Consider the following 18588-nt stretch of genomic DNA (forward strand, 5'->3'; position numbering starts at 1 on the left):
CACGAATCCATTGTCCATAATCTAGTACGTATGTATATAAAACTACAAAATACATATTCGCTGCATTAGTGGAACATCCCAGCGAATCTTACTGGTGAGACGCGTGTAACGTAATAAAGAAGGCATATAAAAAAGATATTGTTCAGAACAATAATAATGTATATTTTTCATTTGATCATAAGCTATTATACATCAGTGCACTGTTGCACATGATAAATAATATAATATAGTTAATTGTTAAGCAAAGATAGAGACTGACCAGTTGCAGTCCTAAAAACATCAATGAGAAGATCCAAACAAACAGTACCAAGTAAATTTTATAGTTAACTGTTGTTTAACACAGATAGAATTCTTTTATCGTGACCGAAATTCTTCCCAAGAATAATTATCCCTTGATAGTTGGTAAATTTTAATGACATTCATTTACATCTTACAAAAGTACATAGACATAAAATTGAATTTACCGTTTTAATTTATATTACTTATTAGTAGAATAACCTTGAAATGAAGAAAACTGTTCACATTCACTCTATGTATTCACGATATGTAACTTATTAGTTTAACATGATCCTTTAAAAGTTGACTCTTAAATGAAGGTATTGAAGATCAATACTAAAAGAGATTATTAAATAACATTAACAATTAACCATATAAAATTCGTATTCAACAGGATGTTTGAAATTTATTCAATAAAAGAGTGGGAACACAAATTAATTGATATAAACAAGTAAAAAGATAGTAATATTGTTGATTGTTTTAGTTCATTCACAATAATGTGAAAATTTGTATCTTGTGTATCGATACGTGCATGTGTGCGTGTACCTTTGTATCTGCCTGAATGTATAAGTATTTGTGCAAGTGAATATATTTAGTCGATAAAGACAATATAAACACACACACACATCAATGATTTATTCGAATATCTTAAGTAATATATATATACCAGATATCTACAGTCGACACACCAACATATAATCTTTCGACTTCATTCAATTTATTTGTGCTAAAACTTTAAGTATAAGGTCATTCTGAAAACCTTTGATCATATACCGCTTCATGTATATGTGAAAATAATGTATTTAGATGTACACTTTCTGGAATGTAATATAATCTATTTATTGTATATATTTGTAAAGAAAGATAACCATAAATTCAACCTTGATATCTTGTATAAAATACAAAAAGAAATTAGGGCATATAGAGAAGGAAAAAGAAGACAGATACGAAAAGTAACCAAAGTAACTGAAAGAATAAATATGAACCCTCTCAAAAATAGAAATTATTCATAATGTTCCATGGAATGTCTTATTTCTTTACCGATCTACATTATTAGCGTTATTGTCATCCTTCGACTTTGAAGATCGCCTGTCCATATATATATCACTATACTTAATGTTTCACTATTCCGACCGAATTCCAACATGTTATTGCTTGTATGTGTATGTGTATAAGAGAGAGGAACTATACATGTACTATTTTAACAGATATGGACTCTATGGTTGAAGTTTGGGTGATTATTATAACTAGTGGTTGGAGACTTTGAACGAAATAACTCAAAATCGTTCACAGTGCATTCACTCTTTGTCTCATAACCTGAGTGCCAAAATTTCTTTGTACGTTTTTTTCCTATTATTATTGATACTGTTATTAATTCTACCACTCTAGAAATTTTTCCTGTTAAAAGATAGTTTAATTGAGATGTGCAAAACGGAAATATGACTAACCCAACTATATGGACATCAGACAGACAATAATCACCAACATACAATCCTCCACAGATGTGTTGGCTCAAATTGCAATACTACATTAGCACGACGAGATGAAAGCAAAAAACGTAATCGAAATAATATAGTAGCAGTGAGAAATAAAAACTAAACCTTAGGAATATCGTTTGAAAAGACAAAGTGGAAAGGTATGTATGAAAGGATACTGAAATTCAAGATCCAGAGGAAGACAAAGAGCAAATGTATGTGCCACATTGTGAATGGTTCTAAGCTGTCATGCAGTCCCCAATCAATGATAGCTGTTATCACGTGGACCATAACAGGTAGTGAGCACAAACCTATATGGCACGGACCCAAACTCGGTGACTTTATGGACAGATGAGACGTTTGGGTTTGTCATCTCTTAGCTTTCTTTCAACTTAATCCTGCACTATCAAGCAGGGGAGTAGTGGTTAGGCATACGTAACTTATATCCTAACTACCTCAGTCGATGAATATTAGCGACTTCACTACCGACTTGTACTATCTAAACATGAAGAATTGGCCTTGGTCAAACAAACGTATATCAGTACACATATGTAGCATTTCGGTAAAGACTAGCATGAGTGATATTGTATGAGATATGAAGGGATATTGTCATATCCTAGTGCTCATGTTGATGGTGAGACTTTTGAACACGAGATACTTCATGCAATCAAAAGAAAACTATTTATTTAGTTAGTGGATTTAATAACTATCTCAAATGGATTTATATTTCACTGTTCGAAATATTCGACTACCAACTACAGAATCTTAAGTTCGAACCTATCAAATCTATTTGAGCTGGTATGGATGAGTTATATCATTAGTTCATGTATGCGGGATGTTGTTTACATCCATTGATAGTTTAAATTAATTTATCCACAACTTCTAAAAATCTGCTAAAAATTGTAGTTAGGTTGAGGTGTCAATTGAAAAGAAGTTAGCCAAATAATTGTATGCATTTCAAGATTGTCTATTGTGTTTAGTATAACGCATAGAATAGTAGATAAAAAAGGGAATGAAATAACATGTGGACTATAACTACCAACTGTTTCAAGCATTAACTAGAAAATACAGTAGCGGATGCGGGGGAAGAGAATATAAAACTTCCTTGTTGGAGTTCACATGATTTTACATACTAAGTTTGATGGATGATTGCTGATTATAAGAAAACAATGTATCCTAAAATCGATAATGTAACCTAACTTTCATTATATCTACTTTCTCCCTTTACTTATTCAATTTCTTTGTTTTGATACCAATTTATTGTACGAAACAAAAGAGTTCCACAAATTTCTATAATGATTATCAGCCTATAAGATCGAAAAGTGAAGCATCAAATTCCAATACTATGTAACATATCTTATGCAATGATGAGGAAAGTTAAACACCTTGTTATAATATAGCTTTATGTATTCATATGATACATCGTTTAATTTACATGCAACCGCTCTTACAGTCTTTCTAACTAATCATTTTATTTTATTTTATTTAAACACATAAATATTGGTACAAGAAAGCACCAGATACATATGCGCCGCACAAATCTCATTCGATTTGTGTGAGGGCTGAGATACTGCCCAGATGCCCAAACCGAAGCAGGTGGTTTTATTAGGGGACCACACCCGGAGCCTTTGACCTAAAGGTCTAATCCAAAAGGCAGTGGAGCATCGTAAGGAGATGCAGCCCCATGGTAGCCGGTGACCAACGATTGGTTCATACGCCATTTGTTCCTTCAGGATACTGGAGCCCATATTGACCACTGGTTTGGAATCAGGGTTTTCCAACTCCCCTAGGTAGACCCTCCTTGTCCACCAACCCGGTTACAACGCCGGACACTCGTTTTTCGTCCTCTCAATTTCGTAAACAACACCCTCGTAACGAAAAAGTAGTGAGTAGGACTTCCCTGGCAGAGGCTATATATTCGCGTGGCCATGTGAGAGCATTTGGAGAGGAAGAGCGGACTCTCCCCACTCTCGGCCGTACCAGGGCATTTGGGGGCATACATCATACAATGATGCGATTAAGATACATTAGTAACTTAGTAATATCTATCCAAAAAAGGATCATATTAAATGTTAAGAATGTGGTCATGTAAAAATAAGCATAGTATTGAACATACTCATGTTTGAGGTCTAATAATTTTCTCAGTTCTACATCTGAAAAGCTGTCGTCATACAAGGAATTGAATTTAGATGAAATAGAATTCTTTGAATGAAAACAGGTTTTACTTGTTGAAAAGTTGTCAACTTTTTTTGATTTAGGGTGAAAACACGTTGCAGAATCCAAACAACTGCTACAAGAATTTTTAATTACTTCTGAACAAGGAGTAATGTATTTTTCCAGCAGTTGGTCGATACGATCAATTGCTTTGACTAATAAAGACTCTAAATGCAAATGGTTCTCATGTACATTAAGTGGATTATTTTTCAGTATACTGTTATTATTGTTCTCATTTAACTGACTGTTGTTCATAGGTTCAATAATATTCAAACTTTTCGATGTGACCAACTGAACTAAACCAGCCAATGCTTCAGCTTCTGAATGTGCACGAAAATAAACAGATCTGTGAAACAGAGAGACAAAAAAAACCTATTATATAATGAGATCATACGGATTGAAATTACTAATAGGTATGACCAAGATATACCACAAGACTAAACACTAAACCGTAATTTTAATAGGGTCATATTATTCGAAGACAGAAAACCATAAACTTTAAATAAACAAGGTGTACAATTCGATACAAAGCAGCAGCTACATAGTTACGTTCCGTATTGATTTTGTCAACATAACGGCTCATTATTCGCTAATTTCTGGTTTTTATGAAATCAATTTACCCATAAAAATCTTCAGTTTACTAACTGAAAGCAAACAATTGACATGACTTCGTACGGCACACACTTTTCTCCCTCAATAACAAGGTTGTGTCATTATAATCCGTTAGCTAGCAGGCACAATTCGAAGGAGAGGTAGTATCCAAATAAGAAAATATGAGACAATTAGACTTTTCGTTATTATTGAGTAGCTAACAATAACAATGATACAACACTAATCAGACAACGTAATTCTCTCTCTCTCTCTCTCTCTCTATGAGTGCAAACTTAACTGCCTAGTCGATTGATTTAGGTTTGACAACATTTGCAACATACTCGTTCATAGAGTAGTAACAACAGTGAAACTTCACCACTCATTACCTACTGAAATACCAAATAAGAAATAAAAGTCGGTTAATGAGCTGTATTGTAACGTGCTTTGGTGCTAAATGTTCAAAAGTCATAATATCTGAAATATTTTTTGAAACTGGCAACGCTCATAGCCAAGCTACATTTGGAACCTTAAAATAATCCGTATCCCCTTACTGAGAAAGGAATTCGCTTAGCGCGGTAGTGAAGTCAGAAACGTTATTGTTGATCAATCCAAACTTTCAAACATAGAAATAATTTATTTACATCTAGAAGTCGACTATATTAACGCTCCTTTCGTCAATTGTTCTAAATATCCAACACTCATGACGTTCTACCTACAAAAATGCTCTGGTAAGGCTGGAGGTGAAAGAATCAACTCTTCCTCTTGAAATGCTCTCATATTGTAGCGAACGATTACTCAGTTGGGACAACTAATTTATTGTTTAATGCAAAATTACAGAAATCCTTTGTAAAATATGAAAAAATACATTAAATACATTATCTGCGCATCTTGCTTCGGTTGTCCTTTACATGTTTCATGATTCTTTAAATTTTGCTGTTATTACAATTACTTCCTGTTTACACTCCTGTTCTCTTCAACTTGATTTTTTTGATCTGATGCTAGGTATCCCACTTATGATTGGTGTGACATACTACTTATATCTGTCAGCATAGGTAGCATACACCATAATATGACTATGCATTTATAAAGCAGTCCTACTAACTACCTTCTTGCAGTGAGGGGATATTATTTCCGAAAGTGAGAGAATAAAAACTTAATGCCTGGAACCTAGACCGGGTTGATGGGTACGGAGGATTTACCTAGGGAAGTTGGAAAACCCTGACTCCAAACCAATGGTATATATAGGCCCCAGAATCGTGAGTGTACAAATTGCATATGAACCCAATTTTGGTCACCGTTTACCATGTGATTGCAGTCCCCGACGTTGTCTTACTACCTTGTGAACTAGGCCCTTAGATCAAAAGTTCGGAGAGTGGCCTCTTGAGAAAACCACCTGCTTCATTTTAGGCACCCGGACAGTATCCCAGACCACTTACTAATTTTGTCATGAATTCTAGTTTTAGTGCTCATTTGTACTTGGTTTTATGTAAATTAAATCGAAATAGATTTGTGGTGCTAATTTGCAATATAAACTGACAAATAACCAAGGTGACTAATCTCCCTTGTTTACTGGAAGTTTTTTCAAAATTTAAAACATTGGAGCCCGAAGTAGTCAGTATTTAACACGTCGGTTCAGTGGATGCGACTCACTAATATAAAGGATAATAAATAATATAAACATCGGACACTACATATTTATATCAAGTCATATTGTACAATTACATATAATTGGATGTCTTATATTACCAGCCGAATGTCACGAAAATTAGCATACTGAGGGACCAACTCGCTCTATCATAACGTCTCTGACTGGAACACCAAGTAACAAACTCTTTCTGCCAATAAACAGAAAGGTTAAGTCATCTATCCTGGACTAATTACTTCAACTAACGAATAAATTGTTTATATTTAAACAGTATCGCAGTTGAGAAAATTTTGTAAACGTTTACTACCCATTCTATAATTATAAAATAATAATAATGAAGATGGAAATAATGAAAATTTACTCACCTTAAATAATTTAGTCGTTTTTCAAGTACACAAGCGAATTCATTAATTTCAGCTACAATATCCGAAGTAGTTGGACAATGACCAGATACTTCATTTGAAACTTTATCCGTATCAGATACCAAGCTGGTTGATAAAAGTGAAGTTAATTCATCTAATGATCCATCACGTAATTCATTTTTATTCATTTTCTTGTTATATTCAATATTCTCTGCATTCCAAGCTAATATACTACTTGTATGAATAGAATCATAACTATTATTGATCTTCTCATTAGACACGAGTTTGTTTAAAGATTTCCGAGAAAAATGGGAACTATTATGCTCTATAGGATAATTATGAGTTGTATTACGTGAGTCTGGAAAAGTATTTAGTTCAAGAAGACTTGAAGGAGGTGATGTATTAGACTGAAAAGGAACTGTTTGTGTAACTGTTAGACTACGACCACGACCACTACTTGAACTATCATGTTTATCACTAACTGACTTATGAATTAATTCAGCAGAGGATGAGACACTTCTGTTATTGATATTGTTTGAGGATGTAGAAAGATGAACTTTATGTTCATGAAATGATGGTCTCACATGTGAAGAGATTGACGACTGATCATTCAACACAGTAGATTCAGCAGAAATAACCTAATTAAGAGATAGAACAAAAAATTATTAGACGAAAGAAACACTTGTACGTCTAAATAAGAAACTCTGGAGAAGATGAACACACAAAATATGGGACTGCAGATGAGATAGTCTGTTACTCATCTTTTTGTTGCCCTGATATTTAGTTGAGTATTATCGTATTTCATGTTTATATTTATAAGTTTATTGTTAAGGGCTTTTTCTTTTATACATCTAAGCTTAATTTAAGTTACAACTTCAGTCAATCTACCTTTTTTATAGTTGAAATCATGCAATCTACAACAGTAATTTTCTATTTTGAAGACATTTTTATACATGTATTAACTGTGTAAATGAGTCCTACGAATTCTTCATAATCAGTATTTCGTAATTCTACTTCTATGATAGTTTACATCCCGTTAACATGATGAATTACACACATTCCCTTTTTCAAAAACATGAGACTTCTATTTTCAGTTTGTAAGCAAAAGAAGACAATTCCTAACATTTATAAATACACAGAATTCAGTCACGATTAGTTTTCTTCCCCTATTGAAATTTATAAGGATAAAGAGTAGCATAAAAATATTGGCTGTTACATTCGTTTTCCAAGATCGAGATCTGTGAGAAAATTATTAGTCTGACCACTTCAACAATGCCCTTATTTTGCCATATGCAATGAATTGAGTCGAAATCCTGTCGATGATAATGGGACAAGGCAACTAATGGTTTGAAATATTGATAGTTCATTAAGCCAACTGGACTGTTGAGTACAGTGTATCACACTTTAATAAGTCATAGTTATTAGGTAGTCCGAATAGGGCTTGTCAATCCAAGTTCAATACGTTAGTAATTTGCACACAATTAACATAAGAACAGTTTATTGAAAGAAAATCGAGTATGGAAATTCAATAACAGAATTCATTCAAACACTGATTTTATAACCGATGCAATTAATAGAATAAAAGTTGAACCTAATAACGAGTAGATTCCAGATGGTCAACTTAAGAATCAGTTTGTTGTTGATAATTCCAAACCTATGTATAAGTCAATAATTATTTGAAGAAACAGTGGTTGGGAAAACTTAAATTCAAGTCCGGATTCTTTCAGTATAACACATAGGATTTTACTAAATAAGTACAGTTGATCAAATTAGATTTTCAGGACATTTATCCATATGAACTAACCGAATTGAAATTTGTTGTTATATTTTAAATTATTTAACATTTATGAAGTCAACGAAGACACAAAGCAGCATGGTTTATGCTGCATAATTCGCTGAAAGTCAGGTAGAATTTGAAACGTGGTATACTCTCTGAGCGAAGAGACTCGATTTAGGGATAGTTAGTAAAAAGGATTTCATACTAAGACTCATTTACTCCGAAATTCATTGGTAAACTCAAAAAGATTTTTAGTGTAGCCAAATAACCGTGAAGCGGCTGATGAGAAAGGAATGAGTCGACTGGCTCTTTTGGTACCGATGTTAGGTAGTTGAAAGTGGTCATCAAGAAGCATTAGGTCAAGGTTTAATGTTATCCTATCATTCACCAGGAAGGAGTATCTGCAGTCCTAAGGGAAAATGACACTGCTCAATGGATTTAAATCCGTGTTACAGTCTGAGACTTTACGACTGAACCATCTAACCGGAAAATGCTACTTAGACAAGTCGTCCTATTGAAAGAGGAATATGAACCACACAAAGATGACTTTGGTTTTCATTTAGTGACCAATAAGACTAAATGCATATGGTACTGTGCCTACTAGCCACTAATAATTGCTCAGAGGTTAAAGATGATAGCGCCAAAATGTTAGTATACGTCAATGGTTACTTTCTGATCTCATCTTTACCACAGAAAGACAGAAAACAAATTTAGCCTATTTCAAATAGAATTGTTTAAGATAATCCTATTAAGAGCATTCTATTGTCACAAGATCAATTCAAAAGCAAATTAGCTGAAGAGAAGTTAAGACCAGATTCATTGTTTGGTTTGGTGCTCAGTAGGAAAAACACTAAACCAACTAAACATTAGATGTTGCATCATATTTCGTCGTAATTCACAACTCAACCCCAGATACTTGGGAGTCTGTTCAGGTAGGATATTTCAAGATAGTTTGAGGTTTAACTTAGATAAGGAAAACATTTTTGGCAACAATCACGCTGCTGAGCGCTATCTCTTGTCGGAACTGTCAGAGACTGAATAGAATAACTTCGTTATTATCATCTAATAAGAGCCATTTAATTTAAGGGTTCAGTGTTTCACTGATAGACAAAACAATTAAAAAAAGTGTAACTTACAGAATTTCTACTTCCATAAACTTCCTTATTAGATGAACGCGTTAAATGAGAGCCAGAATATTTTAATTTCTTGAATTCATCAATTGGAGAACTAGGCATAAATTGTTGCATGTTCAAAGAATTCTCTAAACTAGGTAGAACATCCGCATCGGAAAAATTAGAACTATGACGAAAAACAAAAGAAAATCATTAAAACGTAGGAATATGAAATAAGATTCAAATCAATAAGGTAGCTATATGTTTCATTTATGATGAATATAACACATAATTACAAGAAAATGATAATAGATGTATGATATTGGGAAAAGAAATCAGACTAATCATTTGTTTACTTAACCTTGGCAGAAAAATTCTCTACAGCTGATTTACACAATATACCAAATTAAAATTTTTTTTGGCTAGGAGAGAAAATCTAACAAGTCAAAAAATTAGCCAATCAAAATTTAGAATAAAATAACCAATGAAAACTAATCTACATAGAATAAGATCGTATGAAAGATGATGAGAATTTTTCCTTTTTTTTCTTGTTTTATCTCCATCGATTGTATTTCTACTGAAAATATAAATAAGTTTCTTTATTTAAAATAATGATAGGATGTAATCGATTTTCCTATAGCCTAGAATTAGAAATAAGACTTCATTGAACAAATATTAGGTTCGAATAAAGGTTTCATTATAAATACATTCAATCCACAACATAAACAATCCTATTGCACTATCTATCCTATAAGCTATTTTAATATACTTAACTAAATTAATTTATAACATATATATAGAACAATAGTAAACGAAAAGATATTGAAGTGTTTGTATAGCCCCCAAATGCCCTGGTACGGCCGAGAGTGGGGAGAGTCCGCTCTCCCTCTCCAAATGCTCTCACATTGCCACGCGTATATAGCCTCTGCAAGGGAAGTCCTACTCACTACCTTCTCGCACCACGGGTGATGTTTACGAAATTGAGAGGACGAAAAGCGAGTGTCCGGCGCTTTAACCGGGTTGGTGGACACAGCCAGTCCACCTAGGGGAGTTGGAAAAGTTTGATTCCAAACAAATCGTGCACATGGGCTCCAGTATCCTGAAGGAACAAATGGCGTATGAACCAATCGTTGGTCACCGGCTACCATGGGGCTGCATCTCCTTACGATGCTCCACTGCCTTTTGGATTAGACCTTTAGGTCAAAAGCTCAGGGTGTGGCCACCTAATAAAACTACCTGCTTCGGTTTGGGCACCTGGGCAGTATCACAGCCCTCACACAAATCAAATGAGATTTGTGCGGCGCATATGTATCTGGTGCTTCCTTGTACCAATATTTATGTGTTTAAATAAATAAATAAATAATAAATTCACTGATAGACATAATTAACCCAATAATACATTTAAATTCAAGATCATGGGGTTTTTTAGCAACCATGATATTTAATTAACTGCTTTAAGGAGAAGTTGCAACCAAGTTGGAAGTAAGGATAGATATCCATTTATGAAAATATAATGTGGTAAAGATATATTGTAAATCAGTTGATGTTGAAAAATCGGAACAAATGAATTCGAGCACAGTAGCTTAATGATAGCATCTCGAATCTCGTTAACCAATATATATATATATATATATATATATATATATATATATATAGTAATAATTCCTTCTAGGGACGCAAATCATTCAGGATACTGGGACATCGTGGATTGACCTTAGTTAGATGACTAGTGAAAACCAAAACGCGCTTGACATCTGTTTTGTTCTAATGTGTGACTATTCGGCAGTGCACATCCATAGCCATACTGGGGATCAGACCAAGAGCCTTCAGGTTTCGTGGCGAGCGCCTCACTTTCGAACGAAGGAGTTATACCCGAGGCTTGAAAGTTCTGGTTTCGATTACTAACGTGATCATGAATGTGGACACCAGAAACGTTCCATACTAAGATGAAGCAGATATCCAGTGCTTCCTGGTTTACAGTGGTTGTCTTAATAAGGTTATTCTAGGCGAAACTACAGAATTTAACAATCTCCATAGACTTTCATAGAAAAAATAATAAACCAGTATACTTTTTAGACTTGGATATAATATAATCGAAAAGGAAGCAACATAGGTCGATAACATGATTGGATCAGATGACAAGAATCACCTAAAATATTAAGTTTGTACATTTACTAAATGCCTATTCTTTCAGGAAAGGAATATGACAGTTATGAGCGAACTGATTTATGACGTGACAAAAAACACAGTTGTAGTGGGCAAAATGTTTGAATTTCAGCTAATGGAATACTGATTTCAATCCCATTCTTATCCAACTTTAGTTTGGATAAACACGCAATATTATTTTGACTTATGAATGAAGTCTAAAACTTATTGTACTTGTAATTAATGAACGTAATTTGAGGTATTAAATATTAAAGAGTAGACAATCTACCCGACAATTAACATTGGAAAAACTTTGCATTTATCCGACTTGACACGATTTATATCAGCACGATCAGAGGAAATGAACATCAGGGCAAATAAAGGGTTCAGAATAATGACGTCCATAGTGGTGGAAAATTAAAAACAGACAAGACAAAAAATAAAGATGTCGGGAATAATAATCTGTTCAAGACATTGAGGCAGATTTATTTTCAAAGTCAAAAAATCAACTAAACGTGAGTAAAACACAAAAATGACCTTGGAATGCATCATGGCATAGTTGTTAAGAATGAAGGAAGATATTTATAGTACATTCACTTTTATGACATTATTATGAGACTTCAATGCAAATAATTTACTATTATCCAGATCGAAAATCTTGGTTCAAAGAGGTACGAAGTAATGAAACATACAAGAACTAAGATAACAAGTTATCCAGTTCTATAAGCTTTAAAATCCAGCACAGAATGTTAAACTAATCTAAATGTTCTTGATAACACTTGGTATTAAATCACTGTCGAATTTCGCGTTTCTAGAGAAATTATTCTAGGCTCACTTTTTTTGTAATAATACATATAACAAGGTATAGAATCAAATAAGGTTAGCTTACGGGACGATCTCTAGATATCCATTCATTGCATTTGGTGTTGCTGGAGGTGAAGTGTCTGTATGTACCTCTAAGAAATTGGAAAGACATGAAGCAACAGGATAACTCGGTTTCACATTATCCGATTGGACTGCAAATAAATTTGATTTCTGTAATAATGAATTGACATTATCCAGGGGTGGATAAGGGTTTCGAGTTTGGAAAGATGCTGGAGTCCGCTTCACTGGTGTACTTTGATCTATAGATTGACCAGATTGGTGGAAAGATGTAGAAAACATGGGTGCACAAGTCACACTATGACGTGGTAATTCAGGAGAAGTAGACAACTGGCATTCTAGAAGATTTATTTCAATTAGAGTAAACAAATAAATAGACGACATATAGGGGAAAAATATTAACATTGTTTAGTCAAACATACGTACCGAAGTTAAATAGAATTAAAAAATAAAATAAAAACCGAAAGACGAGAGGTAAGTAAAAAACTGTTTTGGTGACTGTTTTCTGAATATTTTATTTTAAACTTTGCTCATTATACATTTTGGTATACAGCAACAAATGGACAATTATATATAGTTGAAATCATGAGTCAATTGAAGCTAGACCACCATGGAAAACCTGGAAGCACTGGATGGAAAATTAGTTAAATTCAAACTAGGTGATTTCATCTCATTCACATGCCTTACACATGTTTGTTTACAAATTTCACTGTCAAATAACAGTTGAATACTAGTGAATCCAATCGAACAACTACCTATACAGTCATGTGAACAAGTAGTTAAACAAACAATTATGCACACATATATCTAGTGTATGGATCGGTTCCTGTGAAAAATGTTTATATTTGGTTAAGAATGAGAAAATCAATACAATTGAGAGATTTTTTCCTAGTCTCTCTGACTGTTACACAACCATAGTAGTAGTAGTAGTAGTAGTAGTAGACTTGGTAAAATCATTAAGGTCAAGGAAAATCAATGAAAAGAATTGGACAAAACATCACCACCTCATTTCAATCAATTCTCGAATGAAAAATAATAAGGAGAAAAATAACAACTATAGATTACCGATTCGTTTTTATTACTAAATAAACCATATGATTTGTTAGATGCACTATACATAGTGTAAGTAAAATGTTAATCTAACTATTTTTTCTAAAATAACAAAGAATAACTGTACAACTATAACAATGAATTCATATTTTGGAAAAAGTACACCAAGAAGCACAATAATTGATGATAACATCAATGAATAATAAATTGGAAGAGATGTGTTTGTACGAAGAACAAGAAGTTGTTACTATGACAATGTATGTATATGGTTTGACTACCATTTCGCTGGGTATATAAAAGTATAACATAGAATTATATTTCCTCACATTGACAGCTAATTAAATGAGCTTAGAAAACGGCTTTTAGAACTTTGCTATTTATTTATGCATGAATCGAGACCCAAATATAAAATAAATATGAACCAAGGGTTCACATATATCCTTGAGTACACCATTTTCGACTGATCAAAGAATAGATTAGCTTGACAGCATATCCTACAGTTCAAACACGCTATATAACAGAAATGACCATTGCTGAAACGTTTTTTGTAAACATAAAGCTTTTACTGCAACACAAATGGAGTATCTGTAAAAGTATGTCTATGACGAGGCTAAATAAAAGTCAATCAGTCAGTCAGCTACAACGTAGGACCAGGCACATTTACGCATCGGTCCAAGTTGCCATACCTCGTTAGCACTACAAGATGAACACCGGATTCATAGAAATAATTAATTTAGTGGTGGTAGTATATAAAAGAAAGGTTGTATATAAGGATATAGTATAGGAAGTTATGAAGCAATTTTAATCTCAAGGTTTAAGGGAAGAAAAAGAGTGTATGCACCTGCGCCATTGTGATCGATTCTGAGTCATGTCATTCAGAGTCTCCAACCATTGGTTACGATAGACACGCGGACCTCAACCAAGTAGTCTGCATCTACCAATATGGCTCAGACTAGAAGTTAGTGACTACAAGCACTGATGCCACGTTTTGGTTTGGCCGCCCCTAACTCTCTTCCAACCATCCCCTACACTAGTCAACATAGCGCGTCGTGGTAATAGGTGTTCAGGCATACGTAACACGTGGCCCAGCCATCTCAGTCGATGAAGATTCATCACCTCATCAACTGATTTACCATCATTTCCTAATACCCTGTGTCTAACCTCACTATTACTTACCCGGTGATCCCAGCAGATGCGAGCAATATTTCCAAGACATCTGTGGTCAAATACTAGTAACTTACGAGTATCTTCTACTCTTAATGGTCATGTTTCACAGCCATAAATCAGAACAGAGTGAGCTGCTGCGCAGTATACTCGTCATAGGTCACGTAAGTTGGCAAAAGCCAAACGAGCTTTTTGAATCCGTGCAGAAATTTCGTCAGACACCAACCTATTAGGGCTGATCAGACTTCCAAGATAAGTGAAGTTGTCCACGCGTTCGACTACTTCACTCCCTATCCTTAGTTCAGGTGTTGACGCAGGCCAGTCCTGGAGTAACAATTTACATTTATATGGGGAGAAACGCATCCCAAACATCCTGGCATTATTACTGAGTTCTAATAGAAGACTCTGCATTTTGTCAGCGTCTTCACCAAGCAGGACTATGTCATCTGCGTATTTTAAGTCGATTAGTGGACCCCCTGGTAGGAGATCAATTCCTGAAAATTCAGTCGAGCCAGTGAACATCACTTGAAGTTGATAATTCCGATGACAGTTCGTTATAAGCTCTGACTTGAACAGTAGTAGTAAACAGGCTTCAAAATGCTAATGCACTTCATTGGCACACTCTTCAATAGCAAGCATTGGCACGGTTCATTTTCACTGGAATTCTAAAAAAAACTAATTGGACTGCGTAAATTATGTGCAAAGGCAGACAAAATGTGTAAGTGATTATCCATGAGGTCCATTGATCAACCTAAAATATTATTAATTTCTGTTAATGTCTAATTTCCAATGAGTATCATACATCTTTGTTGGAAACGCTTTATTTCTCGAGAATTCGACCCACATCATTTGAGAAATGAGTTTTTCAATAACTACTGATTCAAATTTTTAAACTGTGTGGATATAGTTAGGTCAGAGACTTTGGAGACTGCATCCTGTAAGCCTGGTTCACAAGGGCAAATGAAATCTGGGTACAGCATAGCACCGAAAAATAAGATCCCTTATTAAGCATGACAAAATTTAGTAACAGCTTTGTAATATTTAAACCATACCACAGAAACTTGGAATATGTGTAGTGAAGGGAGGTGCAATATTTAATAGACAACCTCGTTTGTGGGAAGGAGGAATAATAACAGATATTGTTCATTTGCAGAAAAAATTACTTCCCTCACATCTTATTATTCGGAGAGACGACTTCTCCCTTTTGCTTAAGATTATTGGTTCCTTGTTCTGTAACCAAGTAGCTTGGAATTATAAGATCGAAAACCCCCAAATGCCCTGGTATGGCCAAGGGTGAGGAGAGTCCACTCTGCCTCTCCAAATGCTCTCACATGGCCACGCGTATATAGCCTCTGCAAGGGAAGTCCTACTCACTACCTTTCCGTTACGAGGGTGTTGTTTACGAAATTGAGAGGACGAAAAACGAATGTCCAGCGCTTTAACCGAGTTGGTGGACACGGAAAGTCCACCTAGGGCAGTTGGAAAACCCTAATTCCAAACCAGTGGTCCACATGGGCTCCAGTATCCTGAAGGAACAAATGGTATATAAACCTATTGTTGGTCACCGACTACTATGGGACTGAATCTCCTTACGATGCTCCACTGCCTTGTGGATCAGACCTTTACGTCAAAGGCTCAGAGTGTGGCCACCTAATAAAACTACCTGCTTCGGTTTGGGCACACGGGCAGTATCACAGTCCTCACACAAATCAAATGAGATTTGTGCGGCGCATATGTATCTGGTGCTTCCTTGTACCAATATGTGTTTAAATAAATAAAATAAAAAGTCAATTAATATATTGTCGGGATTATTTTGTTGCGATTATAAATCGCTATTTTAGGCTGAATTATCAACGTATTGGGTAGTCGGGTTTTGGAGTTCAAATGTCTGTCGGTAACTTACGCCTTTTACCCCTCTCAATCTGTCGGAAAATATGGAGTAGCACGCAACTCCAAGGACTAAAATAAGGTTGCGTAATGATCGAGAAGTTGGAAAATTAGTAAGATAAGACCAGGTATGTAAAAAATAATTATTCATTTGAGGAGTATCGAAAAGGTGAAGAATAAATTCAAAACATCATGGTGACAAATGACTAAAAATTTAAAAAATATCAAGATTAAGTATCAAAAAGCGACTGAGTGTGCGAAAAAATTAGGTATTAAAGTCGTGATGACAGCTTGGCGTGACGCTTTGCATACATGACTCAGGTTTGAAGTGATGAATGAAAACAAGGCAAAGTATAAAGGTGGAGCAGTATGAAATAAATACATTCCGACAAATAGTGAGCTGTTAGCTGAGATAAAGTACAGACAAATTATTTTCTTCGTTGTCATTATTCACCATGTTAATGAGTGGACTGAGACCGCCCGGGTGACCAAACCGACAGAGGTAGTTTTCTTAAGGGCTCACTTTCCGAGACTTTGACTTAAAGATTCGGTCTACAAGGCCGTGAAGCAACAGTAGATGCAGACCTATGGTAACCAGCGACCAACAGATTCCGACACCATTCGTTTAGTCAGGACCCTGAAGCCAATGCGCACCACTGGATTCAAAGTCTCGTAATCCCTTTAGGTGAATCCCTCGTATCTATAAACCCGACCTACCCTGACAGGGGTTGCAAACGCGTGACCATATGAGCACATCTACAAAGGGAGAGGGCTCTCTCCATCCTCTGCTGTACCAACTTATTTGGGGGGGAGTTAGATGGTAGACAAATGTAAAATATGACGTTTGTATTGATGTATATTTAATACGTAAACTAGAAACCTACAGGAAACTATTACGAATCGCGTGAACGCGAGAGTGAAGGATGGTTCAGAATCCCTGTTACTATCTGGCTGTGTATTTCCCACAAAGGGACATCAAAAACCATTTTTGGGAAAGTCCGTAAGATTGTAAGCAAAGTGAGAAACAGAACATGGATAGTTTTAACAGGTGAACATCACAACTATATAAAGAATTCTGATTGGTCCGGTTTATAGAAGTGAATAAACCATCGAGAATCCCGTGGCTACAATATTATTAAAAAATTTTTTAGACACTTTGCTTAAGCCGAGATCGATCAACTTGACAAGTGGGAAAGATATTGGTAAGCGTGGTAATAAACTTTTATTATATGAGAAAGCATGTAACTTACCCAGAAATTCCTTCGTCTTTGAAGTTAATTTTGAGTTGGAAATCAAGCCGCCAGAACACTCAAAAGACGACTCACAGGTTGATATTCGAAGCTCCAAGAGGTTCGATTCACGACAATAGGCGATGAATGCAGCGAGAAGAACAAGAAAATCTGACAATGCTCTAGGTTCTCCAACCATAAGATCTTCTGGTACAATGTGATCCAAGTCCACTCCTATTTCCTCAGACAATTTTAACACAATAGCCTCGAAATTTTCTATACATTCAGTCTCAGCGCGACCACGACGAGGCACTAATGATCATAAGAAATTTGTTTGCAACTTACAAATGTCGCTACCAAATAAGACAACTGCTAAGTCAAAGACGAAAGCAGGAGTAATTTCATGAATATTTCGAATGTAAGGTTCGACGTTAATTAAGGATAGAGCGTTGTTAGCGATCCGAGTCAAATCTTCTAAATAACATTGGAAGATTATTCAAACACGTATAAAGCATACCTGATCCACAGTTACTATCTTCTAACCAACTAAACGTCATTACAGGTCAAAAATCCGACACAAGATGAGCGCGGCGCCTATTTACAAGGACGGTAATCGAGAAGAAGAAAAACAAGGTACTGTATAGTCTACAAATTGAAATGAGTAGGTCAAAGCTATGAGGTTCCATGATTTTCTTTTCCTAGGAAAGGTATTGGATTTCTTTTTTAAACTTTATCTTTGTCAGCTCACTCCATCGCTCTCAGACGAAGGGGAAAAAACT

The 18588-nt window shown here is 35.0% G+C and overlaps 1 protein-coding gene across 1 annotated transcript in view; it reads right to left on the minus strand.

The window, feature by feature from the left end:
- The window catches only part of Smp_158630 (cement precursor protein 3B variant 1, putative), a gene marked incomplete at its 3' end in the record, with an annotated part of 19918 nt that extends 1544 nt beyond the window's left edge, over window positions 1-18374 (minus strand). Inside the window, exons 1-7 of the mRNA XM_018799953.1 lie at window positions 18327-18374; window positions 18155-18283; window positions 17831-18121; window positions 12487-12817; window positions 9477-9639; window positions 6567-7201; window positions 3868-4311 (exon numbers count right to left, since the gene is read on the minus strand). Coding sequence (XP_018646564.1) covers window positions 3868-4311; window positions 6567-7201; window positions 9477-9639; window positions 12487-12817; window positions 17831-18121; window positions 18155-18283; window positions 18327-18366 — 2033 coding nt within the window. The 5' untranslated portion in view covers window positions 18367-18374. The remainder of the gene's footprint in view (window positions 1-3867; window positions 4312-6566; window positions 7202-9476; window positions 9640-12486; window positions 12818-17830; window positions 18122-18154; window positions 18284-18326) is intronic.
- Between the last annotated feature and the right edge of the window lie 214 nt (window positions 18375-18588).

This window comes from Schistosoma mansoni (assembly GCF_000237925.1).
Source record: "Schistosoma mansoni, WGS project CABG00000000 data, supercontig 0142, strain Puerto Rico, whole genome shotgun sequence".
NCBI classification, from domain to species: Eukaryota; Metazoa; Platyhelminthes; class Trematoda; order Strigeidida; family Schistosomatidae; genus Schistosoma; species Schistosoma mansoni.